At 38.6% G+C, this 17,334-nt stretch overlaps 1 protein-coding gene across 1 annotated transcript; it reads right to left on the reverse strand.

The window, feature by feature from the left end:
• Nucleotides 1-25: 25 nt before the first annotated feature.
• klhdc7a (kelch domain containing 7A) lies at nt 26-15,097 on the reverse strand. The gene is made up of 2 exons (XM_006642014.3): nt 12,598-15,097; nt 26-3,680 (listed from the first exon to the last, which is right to left on the reverse strand). Exon 1 carries the CDS (start codon nt 14,932-14,934, stop codon nt 12,640-12,642), a length of 2,295 nt encoding a protein of 764 aa, XP_006642077.2. The 5' UTR covers nt 14,935-15,097; the 3' UTR covers nt 26-3,680; nt 12,598-12,639.
• Between the last annotated feature and the right edge of the window lie 2,237 nt (nt 15,098-17,334).

Below are 17,334 nucleotides of genomic sequence, written 5' to 3' on the forward strand. Positions count from 1 at the left end.
ACACAACACTACAGGTTTAGATCAAACAACTTTATTCAGACAGTTTTGAAGAAAATGTTGAATAACATGCAGTAAGGGGGAACTATGTCCTCAGCATGAATGAAACTGAACTTCAATTTCAAAAAGGCCTGTGCATGTTTACCAATGTTTTAGTCTCATATGTAAATTAGGGAGGCTGTGATGCCAGCTTTTGCAAATGTGTTCTACTGTAAGCACTAAGCACTGTAAACCTAATGAGATACAAGCTTGTGATCATTACCTTCTAGGTAACTGCTATACAAATCAGTGATACATGAGGACTATCAAAAGTATGGTACATTGATTAAAAATAGCAGAAATAAGGATTTTATTATAGAGAAACCCAATGTTAATGTTGTTGTGTCATGCCACATTTTAATCAATTTTACTGCCTTTGGACACTTATTTTACGGGGCCAGAATATTTTTATCAAGACATGTTGGTCAGTGTATCTGTCCATGCAGAAATAAAAATGGAAAACCACAGAATGCATACAGCTACTCATACAATGCACTACAGCACAATATAGATGTATAGAGCTCCTTTAGGGAAAACACTGGTCTTAAGGCACATGTCTTAAAGTCAAAAGAAAAAAAGTAAACTTGAAACAATGTCTTGAATTCTCACAAATTTCCACATATTAATTACACCAATAGACACTGCGCATATAGCATGCAACAAATAAAATCCAGAAAATACAGATGTTCTATAACTTAGTGGTACTCACACATGGCCTCAAGGAATCCTGGGATTTCTTTGACACTATCTAAGGAGTCCCCAAGAAGATAAAGTCACCCCCAACCCCATGACTAGTTCCATGTTTAATCAAGAGTCTCATTCAGTGGCCATTTTTCTGCAGTAAAGCTTGTGGTGGATCTGATAACAAATCTTTAGGATTTTTTTCCTTAGGAAAAACAATATGTGTTCTGGTTTCAAAGGTTAAACAAGGGGGACCTTAGTTATTATTATCAATTACCAATCAACATGAAGAATAAGAATAAGAATAAGAATTGCCTTAATAGAGATAATTTACTTTCCAGAGATTACTACCACCAGAAATAGTTGTGAAACTACTACTAATTTATTTGGACACTTTTATCTATAGTAATTTGCCAGCATTCCCATATGGCTGGCACTTTACTGCAGCAATGAGGTTAAATTACCTTGCTTAAGGGTGTAACATCAGTGTCCTACATGGGATTTAAACCCACAACCTTCCAGTTATAAGTCAAGAAGCCCAACCACTACTCCCCTACTGTATATCACCTTGTGATATAAACAACTTTCTTATTTTTATGTCTATTTTGTATCCTCAAGGAGTTTATTTTCCTAAAACCTTAAGAATTCTGATGACATTTCAAAGAGTAAGAACCGTACAATTTTCCCAGTTGTGTTCTGTTAATGTTAACAAATACAACCTGAAGCTTTATTTATCCAGCTTTTTTTTATCCCAAAACAGTAATTCTACAAGTTTCAATCTAAAAACAATTTTGCTCCCACTGGTTTGGGTTTGCAATATTGTAAAGAAAGCTTTTCAAACAGTCAGGACAGGCTTATCTAGTCTCTGCATTATTAAAGTCTTTTCTTAGGAAATGCAAGTTTTTGATGTGCGTGTGGCTCCATCCAGTTAGTTATACCCAGGACTTAGACATTTCTACCCAGGTGCAGTTCTTGCTCCATAAATAAGCTTGCCTGTTTTATAAGGGAAGTGCTTAGCGAACAGAAGCAGGGTATCTGATTTGCATGCTATCTCATAAAAAACCCAGTTCACTGGCTTCTCTGTAGCGAGATGCAAATACCTGTGATTTTGGAATGCAGACGAAGGAAATGTGGCTTTATTGTGTCTGTCCTTAAAGAATTCCATTGCTAAAGCAGAACTTGAGTAAAGTTACAAGAGCAACTCAGAAGAGAAGTTGGGTAAAATTGTAGCAAATGTGATGATATATTTCCATGCCAAGGGAGCCAAAGTCAATCCATTGCAAAAACACTTACCTTGCGAAATTTAACCTGTTGTCCTTACTTTTATGTTTCTTGGAAGAGGCTTTTGCAAGTCTGGTACTCAGGCCACAGGGTTTTTAGATCTGGTTTGAGATCTTTGTTTTTGTTGGTAGAATAATACCTAGCAAGACAGTAAGTGATGTTGCAAGCTGACTGCAAGTAGGATTCTCCCAAATAGTGGTGCCCAATTGTCACTATGACTCTAGGGATAAAACTGGGATTAGCGTGGTAGGCTCTTCTTGCCTTTAAAGCAACCAGCAACTGCTATAACTCCCCGCCTGCCTGTCAGCTTGCAGGTCGCATCAGAAAGAGATGCACCACTCCTCCAGTCCGTGCCAGCTCTCCTGTCGGGTTCTGTTTTCACTGTTTCAAAAGATCAACTCATTTCAATTCAAACTTTTTCAACCCCTGAGGGAAATTTGTTTTGCAGCAGGGTTCAACACAATAATACAAACAAGCATCACCAGCAAAGAATTCAGGACAAGCATTATTTCAGGAAATGAAATAATCCATACATCCATTTCCTAACCGCTTCAATGGACGCAAGGCGGGGTACACCCTGGAAAGGACGCCAGTCTACCTCAGGGAAGTGAAAGAATCATGTTGCATTATTTAAGATAGAAATTATAGAGGTGACACAAGATTTCCTGCAACATTTTTGGGCACAGAGGCTTCTCCTGCATGGGAGGAGCGCAAATTCACAGTGGAGGGGGTGTGTCAGGCACGCCACAGGGCTTCTTTCAAACCCTAAGTTTGTCAAGTGTAAGGTTGATGCGATCTACTCTGGTGATTCTGATGGTTTGGTTGGAGGAGCCCATTCTCAGGTTATCTCTGTAGCACGGGTGTTGTTGCTGTGAGCCAATGTGCTACAACACAATTGAAGATAATAGAAGATGGTTGTATAAGAATGTGCTATCTTTCTTTTTCCTTAATTAGAAGTGATTTAAACAAATTTACAGATTTAAGCCCTGCATTGCACTCTGTCCTATCTCTTGGCTAGGTAATGTGGAAATTATATAAATAAGTTTATATAAACATATAAATATATAGATATCCGGTCTTCATTATGTGGATTACAAACACTAGTTGCTAATGCATCACACCAAACAGAAGTAAACATGATAACCCTCCCCTTGGCTAAACTACTGATTTCAATTCTTAGTTACTTTGCTCAACTCTTTTTTACCCAAGGAACACTGGAACACTAAAAGAACTCAACATACAAATTGAGTTACGTACAAATTGCTGTCAATATAATTACCAACTTGTGAATACATTAAATGTAGCAAGGTGTTTGAGTTCAATAATATGCCTTTAGTTTATATCTTTATCCAAAGAAACTTGCAGTTAACAATAAAGTTGTATTTTAAATGAATTAATAATTATATAATAAAAAATAGAATATTAAGTAGTGTGCAGCAATTATATGATGCGATAAATTACATAGTGAAGCATTGCAATAAGTCATACAGCTTAAGATACATTACAGGCAACCACAGTAAATTAGTTACAGGATTACAATAGCATAAATTTGAACAATAAACATGCAGCACAGAAATAGTTCGGCTGAAGGTGCTTGTGATCTGCTCTTTTAATTAATTCATGTAGGAGCACAGTTTTCAACTTGTTCCAACAAAATCTCTGCTGATGTTGTGTACTGCAACCTGTGAAGCACAGAAGTTAATTAAATAAAATAAATGACAAATTGCAATAAAACTTGTAACACTGACAGATAATGTACAGATAAGCACTACATGGATTCTGAGAGTGATTTATTTCAGTTTCAAAGTCTAATTTTTCCTATTGGGCTTTGTATTTTCACCTACTAATTGGATTTAAAGTGGCATCATAGTTGATGGGGGTTAGCTAAATGAGCAGCAGTACTGCACATTTTCAATCACATTTCAAACACTCTCACTGATTTATGTGCTGACATTCCTCTATAACCTAAAGCAATGTGGAAAGGGTGGAGCCCCACAAGCGAATATAACAAAATCTTTCTTAGTACTACTTTTATATTTGTACACGAGCTCTGCTCACAGTAGGCAGACACTGCTTAACTAAAATGATATTTAACATGCACAAGGTTTTATTTATCTATCACGTACACCTGAGCTCCTAATGGTTAATCAAACAGATATCAAGCCAGCTTTGTGACATTTATAATTCATGTCATCAGTGATGTGTGGATCCAACTGCTTTATGTTTCTTCATATGATTTAGGATTTTTCTGACAGCCGCAGGCTATTCACAGAAACTTGCTCCTCAGTACACAGTTTTTCATGATGGTGTTATGTGAATAAAATATGTATTTTGATAATAAGCTCATTTCATTTGCCATCCAATAAACTAAAAGTACTGCAAGGACTAACCATAAGAATCAGTCTACAATACCTGTACTCAGTTTGATCTGCAACATCTGCCCATTTTTGACAGTTTGTAATGCTTGAATGTTAATGATGCCTACTTTTCTGATGTTGCCTAACTGTTTGATAACTGTTTCTCTTCACAATGGCAGCTTAAACGTTGGGCATTATTTTGCTTCAGAAAAAGCTAAATATATAAAACATTAAAACAGAACAAACCTAGCACTGATAACCCGTTGCTTATGGTAGCACAACATCCATTTCCTAAACACTTTATCCAATACAGGGACACAGGGGAGCTGCAGCCTATCCTAGCAAGCAACAGAAACGAGGCAGGATACACCCTGGATGGGACACCAGTCCATGGCAGGGCAGGTACAGACACACAAACATGTATACCTTCACACAAGGGCCAGTTTTCCCAGAAGCAAATTACCCTACCAGTATGCTTCTTGGCTGGGGGAGGAAAACAGAGTATAAAACAGGAACCCACAAACATGAAGACAACATACAAACATCATGCTGATAGCACCCCAGGAACTGGGCCCAGGGTCTCAGCACTGCAAGGCAGCAATACTGATCACTGCACCATGGTGCCACCCATCTTGGATTTAGGATGTATTAAATCCCAATAACCCTGATTTAAGAAAATGAACTATTGGTATTGAATCCCCTCACTTTCTCCTTGTTATAATTCTGGGGTTTGAGACATTGGCCTTACAACAGTTGGTGCTACTCAGAAACAGTAGTGCCTACCGATATCTCATCCCTAGGGAAATCAAACCAGCACTCTTGCATAATGGTTTCTGCTCTCATTAAGACATGAGTGAGGTTCATTCTCCCATTCTCCCACAGCTCCAGACAGTGTGATCATTACGTTTAGGCTGTATGTCACTTTGAAATAGGCTTTCCATATTGATAGTAATGGCTCAGGAAGGAGGGCCCCATTTGCCTTCTTCCCAAAGCTGAATGAATAGCAATTTATATGACTGTGTGCAGAAAATGGTATGGCATTGTTCACAAACAACATATCCTCCATGTGTTGCTATTATGCCCCTAATTGCTATTTGTGCCATTTGCACCTAGTATACGTGCATAGTTTTGTACCTAAATGTTATTTTTTAAAAATCACACACATGCCATTTAAAAAGACACAGTTCAAAAGCATAAAGTTAAATTGAAAAATTCCAGGTAATGGGTACATTTTCCCACTTGGAACTAATTCATCACCATTAGAAAATTGCTTCAATTAGCTTTAATTCATTCTCAAAACTATTAAGATCAATATTTAATTATTTTTATAGTGTTAATTAAGATAATGTTACAAAAAGTAAGTTACAACCAGGTTTTGGAATATGAGGGGAAAACTATGATAAAGAGACATTTTTTGGCATTTATTTTGCTTCAGAAAAAGAATGTATTAAAGTACTTGTTTGAAAATTAAGCATCGAAAGTCACTTAAATTATTTGCAAGTACTGAAAATGATCATTTTTCTAGAATTAACTTTACAATAGATTAAGAGTACATTAGTGGTATAGTGGTGATTAATTGTATGAAGCTATTTGACATATAATCTTAGGTCTTTCCACAGCTTTTTAATGTAACAAAACTCATTTAATATATCTTCAATTATACATTGTGCTTATAATACTGTATCTTGCAATTACCTCCAAAACAAATATCTCTGAAACCATTCTCAGTTACAGTAATACACTTCTCTGAGGTGATGGTTAGACTTTATAACTACCTCGTAAATGACACATTAATTTAATAGTACTGATTATAACAGGGCTTTAATAAAATTCACTGGAGTTATCCGTGAAAGCATTCTCGTGGTATAACAATTTAACGTGAAACCTGCCTTCTCCCCTGGTGCATTCTTTTACAGCAGGTTTCGAGCTGATCTTATTCAATTTACTAGAACATAAGAAAGGCTACAAATGAACAAAGACTATTTGGTTCATCTAGCTAGTTTGGTGGCTAATAGCTAATTGATGCAAGGCTCATATCAAGATGTTTCTTTAAAGAAGTCAGGGTGTTAGCTTCACTACATGTTCATGTTTCCAGGAATTAGACCTGGGTGGCCCGCTCTGTGTTTCCACTACTTTTTGTGTAAAGAAGTATTTTCTATTCACTTTTTAAAATGCACATTCTTATATTTTCCTCTTGTGTCCTTCAGTTCGTTTTCCCTGTTAAATCTGAAGAATTCCATTGGGCTGACATTGTCAATATTCAGTGTGGAATGCTTCAATGTTCCCCTATAGACTACTCTGTGAAAGGCTAAAAAACATTGAGGTTTTTCAGCCTGTAAGGACAAAACATTCCTTTTTGCTTAGGTATGTACCTGGCCACTTTTCTATGGCTTGATTCCAATATCGTGACCAAAACTGTACACACTATTCTAAATTAGGTTTTACTAATGCATTGTGCACTGTAATTTAATTAAAATATGAGGTGCTGAGATATGACTGAAGGCAAGTATTTCCAAATTACACAGGCTGAACTCTTGTTCATCTTCTCATAAGGTACACAAAAAACTGTCACAGATAATTCTGCAGCTCGATTACTTTTAGTAGTCATTTATCTGAAGAAGACAAAATTGTCCATTTGCATATTTTCCTGGATTAATGAACACATGGCCCTTTAACTGTACAGCTATGAGAGTTTTACTCTGAAAAGTATTAGGTTTAAAGTTCTGTTGTGATGCTCTACTAAATGTAAAAGTTTTTACTTTTATGTAAAAATACTATTATTCATTGGCTAATGATACAATTGCTAAAATCAGTTGTGTTTGTTATGCTATACAGTATAAGGGATTTGTTTTAAAGGATGGAGTTATACAATTAAAAGCACTATGTTAATTGACTTTCCAAGTACTCAAGAACCTCAAAGGCGCTGACAAAGTCAATGCAGATGTGAAGCAGATGACACAATTGGAAACTAGATGAATATTGCCTTAATATTGAGAACAGGAGTATTTTTTTTACCCAAAGGATTGTTGGAGTATGGAACAGGTTACCCAGCCTTGTGGTTGAAACCGATACCCTGGCTTCTTTCAAGAAATGTCTGAATGAGATTATTGGATCAATAAGTACAAAATTGGGCAGATAGGCCTTCTCTTATTTGTATCCTTTCTACTGTTTTTATTTATCATATTTTTATGTTTTATGTTTGGGAAATCAATTTCAATTCAAGGCCAACAAAGCAATCTTCTTACCAGTATTACACTAACCAATGCCAGTAATATGTATTATATAATTTATTTGGGTCTTCTAGGACTTTCTACAAACTGCACATTTTTGTTCATTATTCTGGGCAATCAATTTGCCATACAACTGTTTTTAAAAGCTGTTTACAACTAAGAATGTTTAAAAACATAATGTATGTACAATTGGTAGCTGTGTGCTTTGATAGAAGTTCACTCCTATTTGTGTTAGTTATATTTTTGAAAATACAAAAATACTTAATAATATACATCTGAGCTCCAACCCGTAAGAAAATATTGTGCTCTAATTGGACTGCCCAGCAGCATAGTTCATTTTAAAACATCGATACCACCCTTCACACAAGCATGCCAATGAAATAAAGATGAAAGCAAGGTCTTTTTAAAGTACAGCTTTATTTTATATGTAGAGAAGTAAAAGAAAATACAGTCATTGTAAATGAGTAATTTTACAGTAGTTACAAAGCAGATGGAATCTTGGTGTTATTGGGTGAAAGTTGTGGATATGCCCTGGTTAGGATGCCAGTCTGTCTCACACACACAATTATTAACCAGGCCAGCATCATTTTGGAAGTTATGAGATTGTGCAGGTATCTTCTGGAGACATACTCCATAGCATGAAGTGAATGAGAACCACATATGATGCAATTGTGAGCTTTGTTTTCTCACAACTGAATCACAAGTGCCTAGGTTATTAGATGCAGCATTTTGTAGGAATATGAGTAAAGGCAATATTTTGGAAGAATTAAGTAAATGATAAGCATGCATGATGATAAGCGAGAGGTGTTACATAACACAGTGAAAAGGAACCAGTACACCTATCAAACTCACAGTGGAAGACACTGTGGTGATCCAGAAAGAAAGCGTGAGGTGAATTGTACTGATGTGGAAGCAAGACCAGTAGTCAAAATCTTGCTGAAAAACTGAAGGGATGAGGATGGATTTCAAACGGACTACACAAAGAAAAATACATTTCTGCTTCCTTGGGTGGAAGCTCGGGGATGGAAAATAGTTTAGGGCCAACACAGCACCAGCTGGACTCCAATCAGAAAGGGAGAATAATACGGGAGGAAACCTGTCATCATAGCAACCTGGGTCGCAACTGAGGAGCAGGCACCATGGATGGTGATTTCAGTGAATGAGAAGGCCTGGACCCAGTGCAAACTGGAGCTCTACTCTCAAACCCTCAGTGCAAAGTGAACATAAGCAAACAGGAGGGCTCCTATGAAATCAAAAAGTAAGCCTGGGGAAAGGGGAAAGGCAAAACAGTGAAGACAGGGCATGGACAAAGTTGCATTACATTGGATGCTTAACCAGACACTGAGAGTAAAAAGAGTGATTAAAGTTCCAGGGATGATGAACAAATTCAGGAGAACTGAAAGAAGATGGAGAGTAATTTGTTTTCTGTGGAGAAAACAAGAAGACCTGCTTGATCAAGAAGAGGAGAGAAAGCAACTCCTATCCTGGATAAGAGGAGGTAACTGTGAAGGTAAGCAATGTTGATTGTGAGAAACATCTGTCTCCAACAAGAGTGAAATGCAAAAGCTAGAAATAAATGTGACCAGAATTGTGGGCAGAGTATTTACATTTTATGTAATAAATGGGAAGTATGGGATTAGAATTTTCATTGCATTCATCCCTTATTAATAATGTTAATGTGGTATTTGTGTTTTGAAGTGCATTATAGTCATGTTCTCACAACAAGGTTTAAAAGCTCAGGACCTAATCTGAACCTATTGGAACTGTTAATGACTTATTAATACCATATGTAGCCACTGTATAGACAATATCTGAAACATGGGACTGACCATTCAAACAACAGAACGAACACCCACTAAGACAAAAAAAGAGCTGTGTAACTGTTTATTGCATATTATTGTGTAGTTAATACTGAAACTGAACCTGAAACTTAAATTTCATCATCATCATCATTATCCTGGATGAGACTTTGCATGCAGTATTTTGCCAGCAGCCATGTCACCCTGCAACTCTCGATTGGCAACCCACTGAAGGTGTAAACCTGGTCAATACCTGGATGGGGGACCTCCTGGGAAAAACTAAGCTTGCTACTGGAAGAGGTGTTACTGGGGCCAGCAGGGGGCGCTCACCCTTCGGTCTGTGTGGGTCCTAATGCCCCAGTATAGTGACAGGCACACTAAACTGTAAAAAAAAAGCTGCCATCCTTCGGATGAGATGTAAGACCGAGGTCCTGACTCTATGTGGTCATTAAAAATCCCAGAGTGATTCACAAAATAAGTAGGGGTGTTACCCTGGCATCCTGGCCAAATTTCTCATTGGCCTTTACCAGTCAAGGCCTCCTTATAATCCCCATTTATGAATTGGCTTCATCGCTCTGTTCTCCTTCCCACTGATAGCTGATGTGTGGGGAGTGTACTGGTGCACTATGGCTGCCGTCGCATCATCCAGGTGGGGCTGCACATTGCTGGTGGTGGAGGGGATCCCCATTACCTGTTAAGTGCTTTGAGTGGAATGTCCAGAAAAGCGCTATATAAGTGTAAGGATTTATAATTACTAGTACTATGGCTGCATGAAAAACAATAGAAAATACATAAAATGTATAACACTTATAATCATTTATTATGTATACCAGTTTTCATTAAAGAAGAGTGGAAAGACAAGCCTTTTTCCATTTAGATATATGTTGTATTTTAAAAGTGACCTTGCTTTTTTTCTGTTCCAATGTAACACTGATAAACTAGCAAGCTACTGTATAAACCCACAGAATTAAATTACTTTAACGATCATTCAGTAGAAACTGAAAGCCTTCAAGGGGAAAATATCAAAATGAAGACAGTGTTACTTGAATGGTTTATGCATTGTACTAAAAAAGATCATTATCACTAAACAAAAAGAATGTGATATTAATCAAAACAGCCCAAGCATTAGAAATCCCAATCACATTTCAGTCTTTACTAGGAATATAGATGTTCCATACATTTTACAGCCCCATGTTATTCCATGATTTGTTTTAATCCAGAAACTGTAGTGAAATATTACTGCTGGTAATTGTGGTCATCAACGCTGAATCAAGTAGTATTATCTGACAATGCGGGCTACGCTCAGCTGTTTAACAATGAATGAGTCGGAAGCACATAATGATTGAATTATTTAAACATATTTTCGTCGCTAGCCACTAAAATATTATATAAAAGCTTTTTTCCAGAGGCAGCCTCTGTTCTTTAATGACAACGTTTTATTTGTGCTCTTACCCGTATTACGGAGTGTATTGCTACTAAAAATACCCTAGTTTTCTTAGCACAAAAGTTTCGTAAAAGAAACCGATTTTAAGACTTTTCCGCCGCTCCTCGGTGCGGTCTTTTTACTCCCCATGAAACAAGTAGATTAGTTTAAATGCTAGCCTGTGCAGGGCTGGTTCTGACGACCTTGACAGCCTTAGGCAACTCTCGTTTGGGTGTGCAGGTCATCAGCAAAGCTGAGCAGCCTGTTTTGTAGTCTTTCGTGCACAATTAAGAGGCTCCATTACCTGGTTTCCGTGGAGACGAAAGCAGAGTTTAAGAGAATGGGATCAAGTGCAGGGTAAAAAAATAAGTATAACCATTAATTGTGGACTGCATTTAAAACTTCTTTTTCGAGCTTCAAATAAACGGAAATCTATAATTGAGACACAAATTCTTCAAACTCCTAGGTAGTGGGGAAATATTCAAGAAATAAGAAAGCGATGTTCCGAGTTTATAGGGCACCAACTTGCACAACGTATCAGCAATACATACAGCCTCAGTTTCATGTTGCAAGATTAAAATGTGCATCATCAGTACTGCTACTAGTATTGTTATCACCGCCACATCCTCCGGCATCATCGTGGAAATTAATTTAGATAATAGTTACAACATTAAGTTATGCTACTTGTGAAATCAAGCACTCTGTATATGCTGGCTATTGAAAGGAGTTTCAATAACTCAAGACCGGACATGGTCTTCATGTAAATAATTATACTTTACGATGATTTATTTAACAACTATTCACGGAATCGTAATCGATAATAATTAAACATTTTAGTCGCATACAAATTACTTTACTGATGTTTGCAAATCATCTTGAGCATAATTTACACTTCATGGGGAAGTGTTTAAACAATGGTTTGAAGGTCATGTCATGTTCAATTTAGTTAGTTGTTCGCAGAAATGCCATCAATGTTCCACTATGTTTATATCACCACAATGGAATGCAATTTCAAAAATAATCTATGCGCATACTCTATACCAAAATTGTTCTAAGTCATGTATATTTTTATGGAAAGCTCAAAAGCGTGACCCTGCTTCATACAGTCATATTCAGCAGTCCTATGATTGGTGAACAGATAGAAGTCTGCTTGTATTGTCTTCCTCCTTCATTTGTGTTGAAAGAATCCAATGTGATAAACTTAATCTAATAACTAACTACAAATTAACCTCTTGCTAAATGGAGATGCACAAATAAACTCCGTGTAATAAGTACTTTGCAGTATGTATGGAGGATAGCACTTCCTTAAAGAAATAAATTTGTATATTGCTTCCCATTACCCATTATTTTCCAAAAGTGCATTGATAGAAACTGTTGCATGCTTTTCTATCCCGAGTAACACAATTTACAGTGGATGATTATATGCAATTCTTATGCTCTCAGTCAAATTCTTATTAGCTTATTTTATTAAAGAAATCCCATTGCACCCAAAGCTAAGTACTAGAATGAATTACTTGAAGGGGCATTTATATATTATTTATGTCTTTAAAAATGCACAGATTTAGCTGTATATGAATATGCCTGCCTTACATATGACCTCCCAAGATCAGATTTCTAAAAATATACTTTCAGTTGTGTTTTTAATATAGTCAGTGAATGGATGAAGGCGGTATAGCAGAAGTTTATATGAATTTATATTTATATATTTATGTGAATCAAACATTGACTTTTAGATTACCTGGAGAGGAATAAAATTAATATCAGCTTATAATAAATAAGTTGTATCTCACCCTTCCCGTTTCCTTCCCTGGTATTAATGAACCTCCATTTTCTCATACTGGGGTCTGCAGAGTTCCTTTTTCAGGAAGTACCAGGACGAAGGGAAACAACACTCCCTTAGCCATAGGGAGAACTTTCAAGTCATCTGCCACAAAGGCAGGAGACACCTCATCAGCGAGAAACCTCATGGTGAATTGCCGATTGACACAGTAGATCACGTCGTCGATGGTTGCGCACTGGAAGGCCGCACAGCAGGGGAGACGCTTGGAACAGCACTCATACCACAGCCTGGCCATGGCGTGGTAACGGTAGACACTGATACCCAAAGAGGAGTTGACATCAAACCGGTAGATGAAGTTCCTTATAGCCACCATCTCTGTGGCTCGTTCCTTGGTTCCTACGATCAGACTCTCCTTCCACGAGTTAGTTTTTGGGTTGTAACGAAGGAGACTATATCTTAAGGTGCCGCCAGAGACAAAGAGCTGTCCATTGCACGCTGTTGCTTTATGGGCCACAGCAAAAGTGTCATTGGGCAAAGGGGCTACAAAGGTCCATCTATCCATACGGGGGTCATATCGCTCCACAGTGTAGAGGCACTCTCCCCCAATGGCATAAAGGTAGCCTTGGAGGGCAACTAGCTTGCAGTGGGGTCTGGCTTCATTCATGGGACTGATTTCTTTCCAGATGCCTGTCACAGGATTGTAACAGAATACATTTTTGGATGGTTTAAGGTCTCGTTCCAATCCATTGCAGCCCACTGCAATGAAGAGATAATTATCCATGGTACACATGGCACAGCCTTTGGAGATGACCTCTTTGGGAATGCTGCTCAGGGGATGCCAGGTGTCTTTGTAGTCATCATAGTAATACAACATGCTTGACGTCCTGGAAGTTTCTGCCTTGCTCAATTTAGGTCTCATCAGGTCTTGAGGGTCCATGTCAGCCACAATCAGGTACCGCCTGCCCTTCATTCGCAGCCTTTGAATTTGGTCTCTTTCGTCTGCTTTCAGCCTCCCATACAGTTCTGGATCTCTTAAAACTTGAAAGTAATTGTCAGACATGACTTTAAAAGCTGCCTGTTGGAGGTCTTTACGCTTATATTTTCTGGCCAAGCTGAGGGCTTGTAGGCAGTTACCCAAGTCCAGTTTACACTTGAGGCCTTCCAGTTCAAAAGTACCTATGCTGTCCTGGGGCATTTGTAAAAAATTGGCTCCAGCTATCACTTCTAAGCTTGGCTCAGGAAACATCAAGGAATCTGGACTGGAACACAAGTCTTCTGATGAATCTGTTCTCGAGTCAAACTCACTGTTCACTGGAGTGGATGCCCTTGCCTCCATGAAGGGGATCTGGAGGTCTGAGTTCTCAACAATCTGAGAAATGCTCTCTTTTCTGCTTAGGCCATGCCCCTGTCTCCCAGAAGACTGGGGCAGAAGTCCAACTGGACTTAAAGGAGAACGAGAGTCTTTATAACAGAGCTCAGAATCTTGTGGGAAAAGGGTAAAAGAGGAGTCTTGTAAAACATTGTCTTCACAGCTCCTGCGTGCAGGGCTGAGGAAAGTTGAGTGATAGGCACTATCCCCTGAGATAGACTGGGAGGCAGATTCCACATAATAGTCATAAATCTTTCCACGTACCTCCATCAGTTCGCCTCCAGGTCTCCCTAACAAGAGGTCGCCATCTCCTACTGTGATCTCTGCCTTGGACTGGAAGCTGAAGTAGGAACCTGGGTGCTCCAGATTTTGCCTGAGCTCTCGACCAACACCAGAACCAGGCTCCAACTTCCTTAACAAGAGTGGAGAGCGAACTCCTGCTGGACTTACTCTACCTTGTTCTTTTGCAGCAGGGGGTGACAAGGTACCACTTGGGATGCAATCAGCAGACTGCTCATGAAACTCCAGAGGACTGGAAGTAAATGTTTTCTGTGCACTGTCAGAGCTGTTCTCTTCCACTGTCCATTTGTTTGTGCCAGTGCTCAGCAGTGCTGAAGAGTGTTTATCTATGACACTTTCATCAGCTGGATCCTTAATTGGGCTTGTGTCTCTTGGCTTACTCTGGATGTCAGGTTTATTTGCCACCAAAGATTTCTCTTCAGCATCCTCAGCTAGGTTTTTCTGGCGTGGACGAAGCTCTGAGTTGCAGCTGATGCAGGACCCTGAAGAAACATCTCTGTGACTTTGTTGGACCATTTTTCCATTTCCCTGGGCTGATCCATCTTGGTGAACAGTGAATCCCCGAGAACTGTAGAACTTGTAAGCCCAAGATATGAGCAGCACAGCTGCCACAGACAGAGACAGCTTGCCCAGCAGTTGCATGTCGAACTGAACACCCAGGAGATCAGCTATTGGCATTTCCAAGCTAATCTGGAGCTTCTTAGTTCTCTGTGTTAATAATCCTATTTGGCCGATGGGTGGGAAGAATTTTTGTAGACACTCACTGACTTGCTCTCTATCAGTCCCTCCCTCAAGTTTTGATTATCTGAGTTCCTATGCTGCACGTCTATGACCTTCACCTATCCTCACAGAGAATAAACTAAACCTGACACCTGAAGGATCACAGGTTTTGTTTAATGATTTGCATTCCTGAGCCTACAAGGCGGAGTCTAGATCACATTCTACCTCCTACAGGCTCTGTGTTTAATATATCTTTCAGGAAGCGAGAAGCAGAAGTTTGTAAGTAGTGGGGGTGTTGCCATCTGCAGTTCAGTAGAAAAATCATTCAGTGCTTTTTAACAGCTAGTACATCTAAGCCTTGCCCTGAAATATCAGCTTTCTTTCTCATTCACCCACAAAAAAAAACCCTGCAGAACAAATGATTATGCAGATTAAAAGTTTTGAATCAGTATCATTTATTGTCCTTTTTTAAGTAATTCACTGTTGTGAGAAGGGATTTGAATTTTTAAAGTCTCATTTAATGACTGGTAATAACTCTCTTACCATGCCTTGGAGGCTGGAGTCTAGCTAATCGGCACATTCTTATGGCTGTGCAAATGTGTGATTGTAATACATTAGAGCTGTAGTTTGCTAAAAGGGAGTGGATTGCTGAAATATAATATTTAAAAAGCTCTACTAACCCGGATATGGTAATCTGTAGCTAACAATACTGTAAGATAAGCAGTCATGGATCCTGTTTTCTAGTGAGGCACTGCATCTGGCATTTGCTTTATACCATTGTGTTAGTAATACAAATAGTAGCCTCTTGTCTGCACTATTTGCATTTTACATAGATGTTAACACATTTTAGTTTTGTTGAAATATAAATTGCTTCACAAGTTTCTTTATGTTCCATGAACATATTTTGGAAAATTAATTATATTCTTGGACAACCGTGGTATGGCACTGTATTATTATGGAAATGCAGAGTAGAAAAACACTGCACTATTTGTTTTTGTATGAGTTACAGTGAACTATTTTTATAATGCATGTAATCATGCAATAATCAATAGGAAGCATAGTTACTGTATCTTCTACATTTGCAATCTATAAAAAAATGTAACTTGGTTTATTTGATGTTTTCCCAGATGTGTTTAATTTCAGTTGTTCAAGGTCAATTGGTTTGACTGTACTAATGGGTTATTATATGTTTTAAATTAGCAGCGATTAACTTCCTCTTGCCCTCTATTTCTGTCCAATTAAGAGCTGGGTCAGTGAAAGTAACACAAAATGCTTATAAAAAGTATTAAAATGTTTTCCTTTTAGAGGCATGGCCATGCTGGAGGTAGCACAGATTGATGACCCCTTAAATTCAGGAACTACTTTTGCTGTGTACTGACTACACCACCTAGCAATAACAAAGGACCCTTCTTCCTTTGCCACAGGTTCTTTTATTTTGCAGAATCATGGGTAAACCCACAGACCAGACAGTTGGTATTGCCTTGGTGCCCATTTTATTCCTTACCAATTCCAACACCCTGCCTACCCATTTCATAGCCTATAACACAAAATTCTTTCAAAGGAGCACACATTTCAGACCAGCACAAGTACGCCAATGGCCCCAGTTACCACAACAAATGGCCCAAAGAATGCAGTCCAGCAGTTCTGTCCTCTGTGTAGTTTCTTCGGTGGTTCTTAGGCATCTTTTTAAGTCCCAGGTGTGCTGAACAATGTGTCCCTGGTGTTGTCCCTCTACCCTGTTTGTTTCTGAGTCCAATTTAGGTGAGAGGGGGAGAAAGTTGATGTTGGAGTTTCCCTTCTCTGTGCTCAGTCTCTAGTGTTTGAGTTGAGTCTCATCCTGGGTCCAGGATCTTGCAATCCTTCCTTTCTAAAGTCCTCAGCTCTCTTCCTGGAACCTGTTTGAAGCCCCTTTAACCAGGTTTCTTATGTCCTCTTTGTCAGGGGCAGGTGTGTCCAGCTGATTACAGGAGGAAGCTTGGTGAAACAATATGGGTTGTGTGAGGACTGTCACTATGCGGATTTCCGGGTGTTGTGTCATCCCATTAATCTTTTTTTAGTTCCTGCTCCCCTCTGCCCATGGTCTGGTCCAAATTGATTCAGTGCCACCAGACACTACCACATTAAACTGTGGAAGATGAACACTCTGCTCCTCCATCCTTCTTAAGTGCCTCCTGCCTCACTGTCTGCAGTTGAGAACTTTGATTATGGGGAGAAAATACAAAGGAAAAAGAAAGGAAAAGGACAAACACACCAATACTGACACTGTTGGCATGTTTTGACAGATTTCTTTGGGTGTCTTTGTAACACATGTATATTAAGTGTTAAGAACTTATGCTGGTATTTTAGATGGTGAAGGAT

Source organism: Lepisosteus oculatus, chromosome 25, assembly GCF_040954835.1.
Source record: "Lepisosteus oculatus isolate fLepOcu1 chromosome 25, fLepOcu1.hap2, whole genome shotgun sequence".
Classification (NCBI taxonomy): domain Eukaryota; kingdom Metazoa; phylum Chordata; class Actinopteri; order Semionotiformes; family Lepisosteidae; genus Lepisosteus; species Lepisosteus oculatus.

Bases quoted from the DNA above. Each gene is read 5' to 3' on its own strand.
- klhdc7a (XM_006642014.3), bottom strand. From the start codon at position 14,934: ATGCCAATAGCTGATCTCCTGGGTGTTCAGTTCGACATGCAACTGCTG.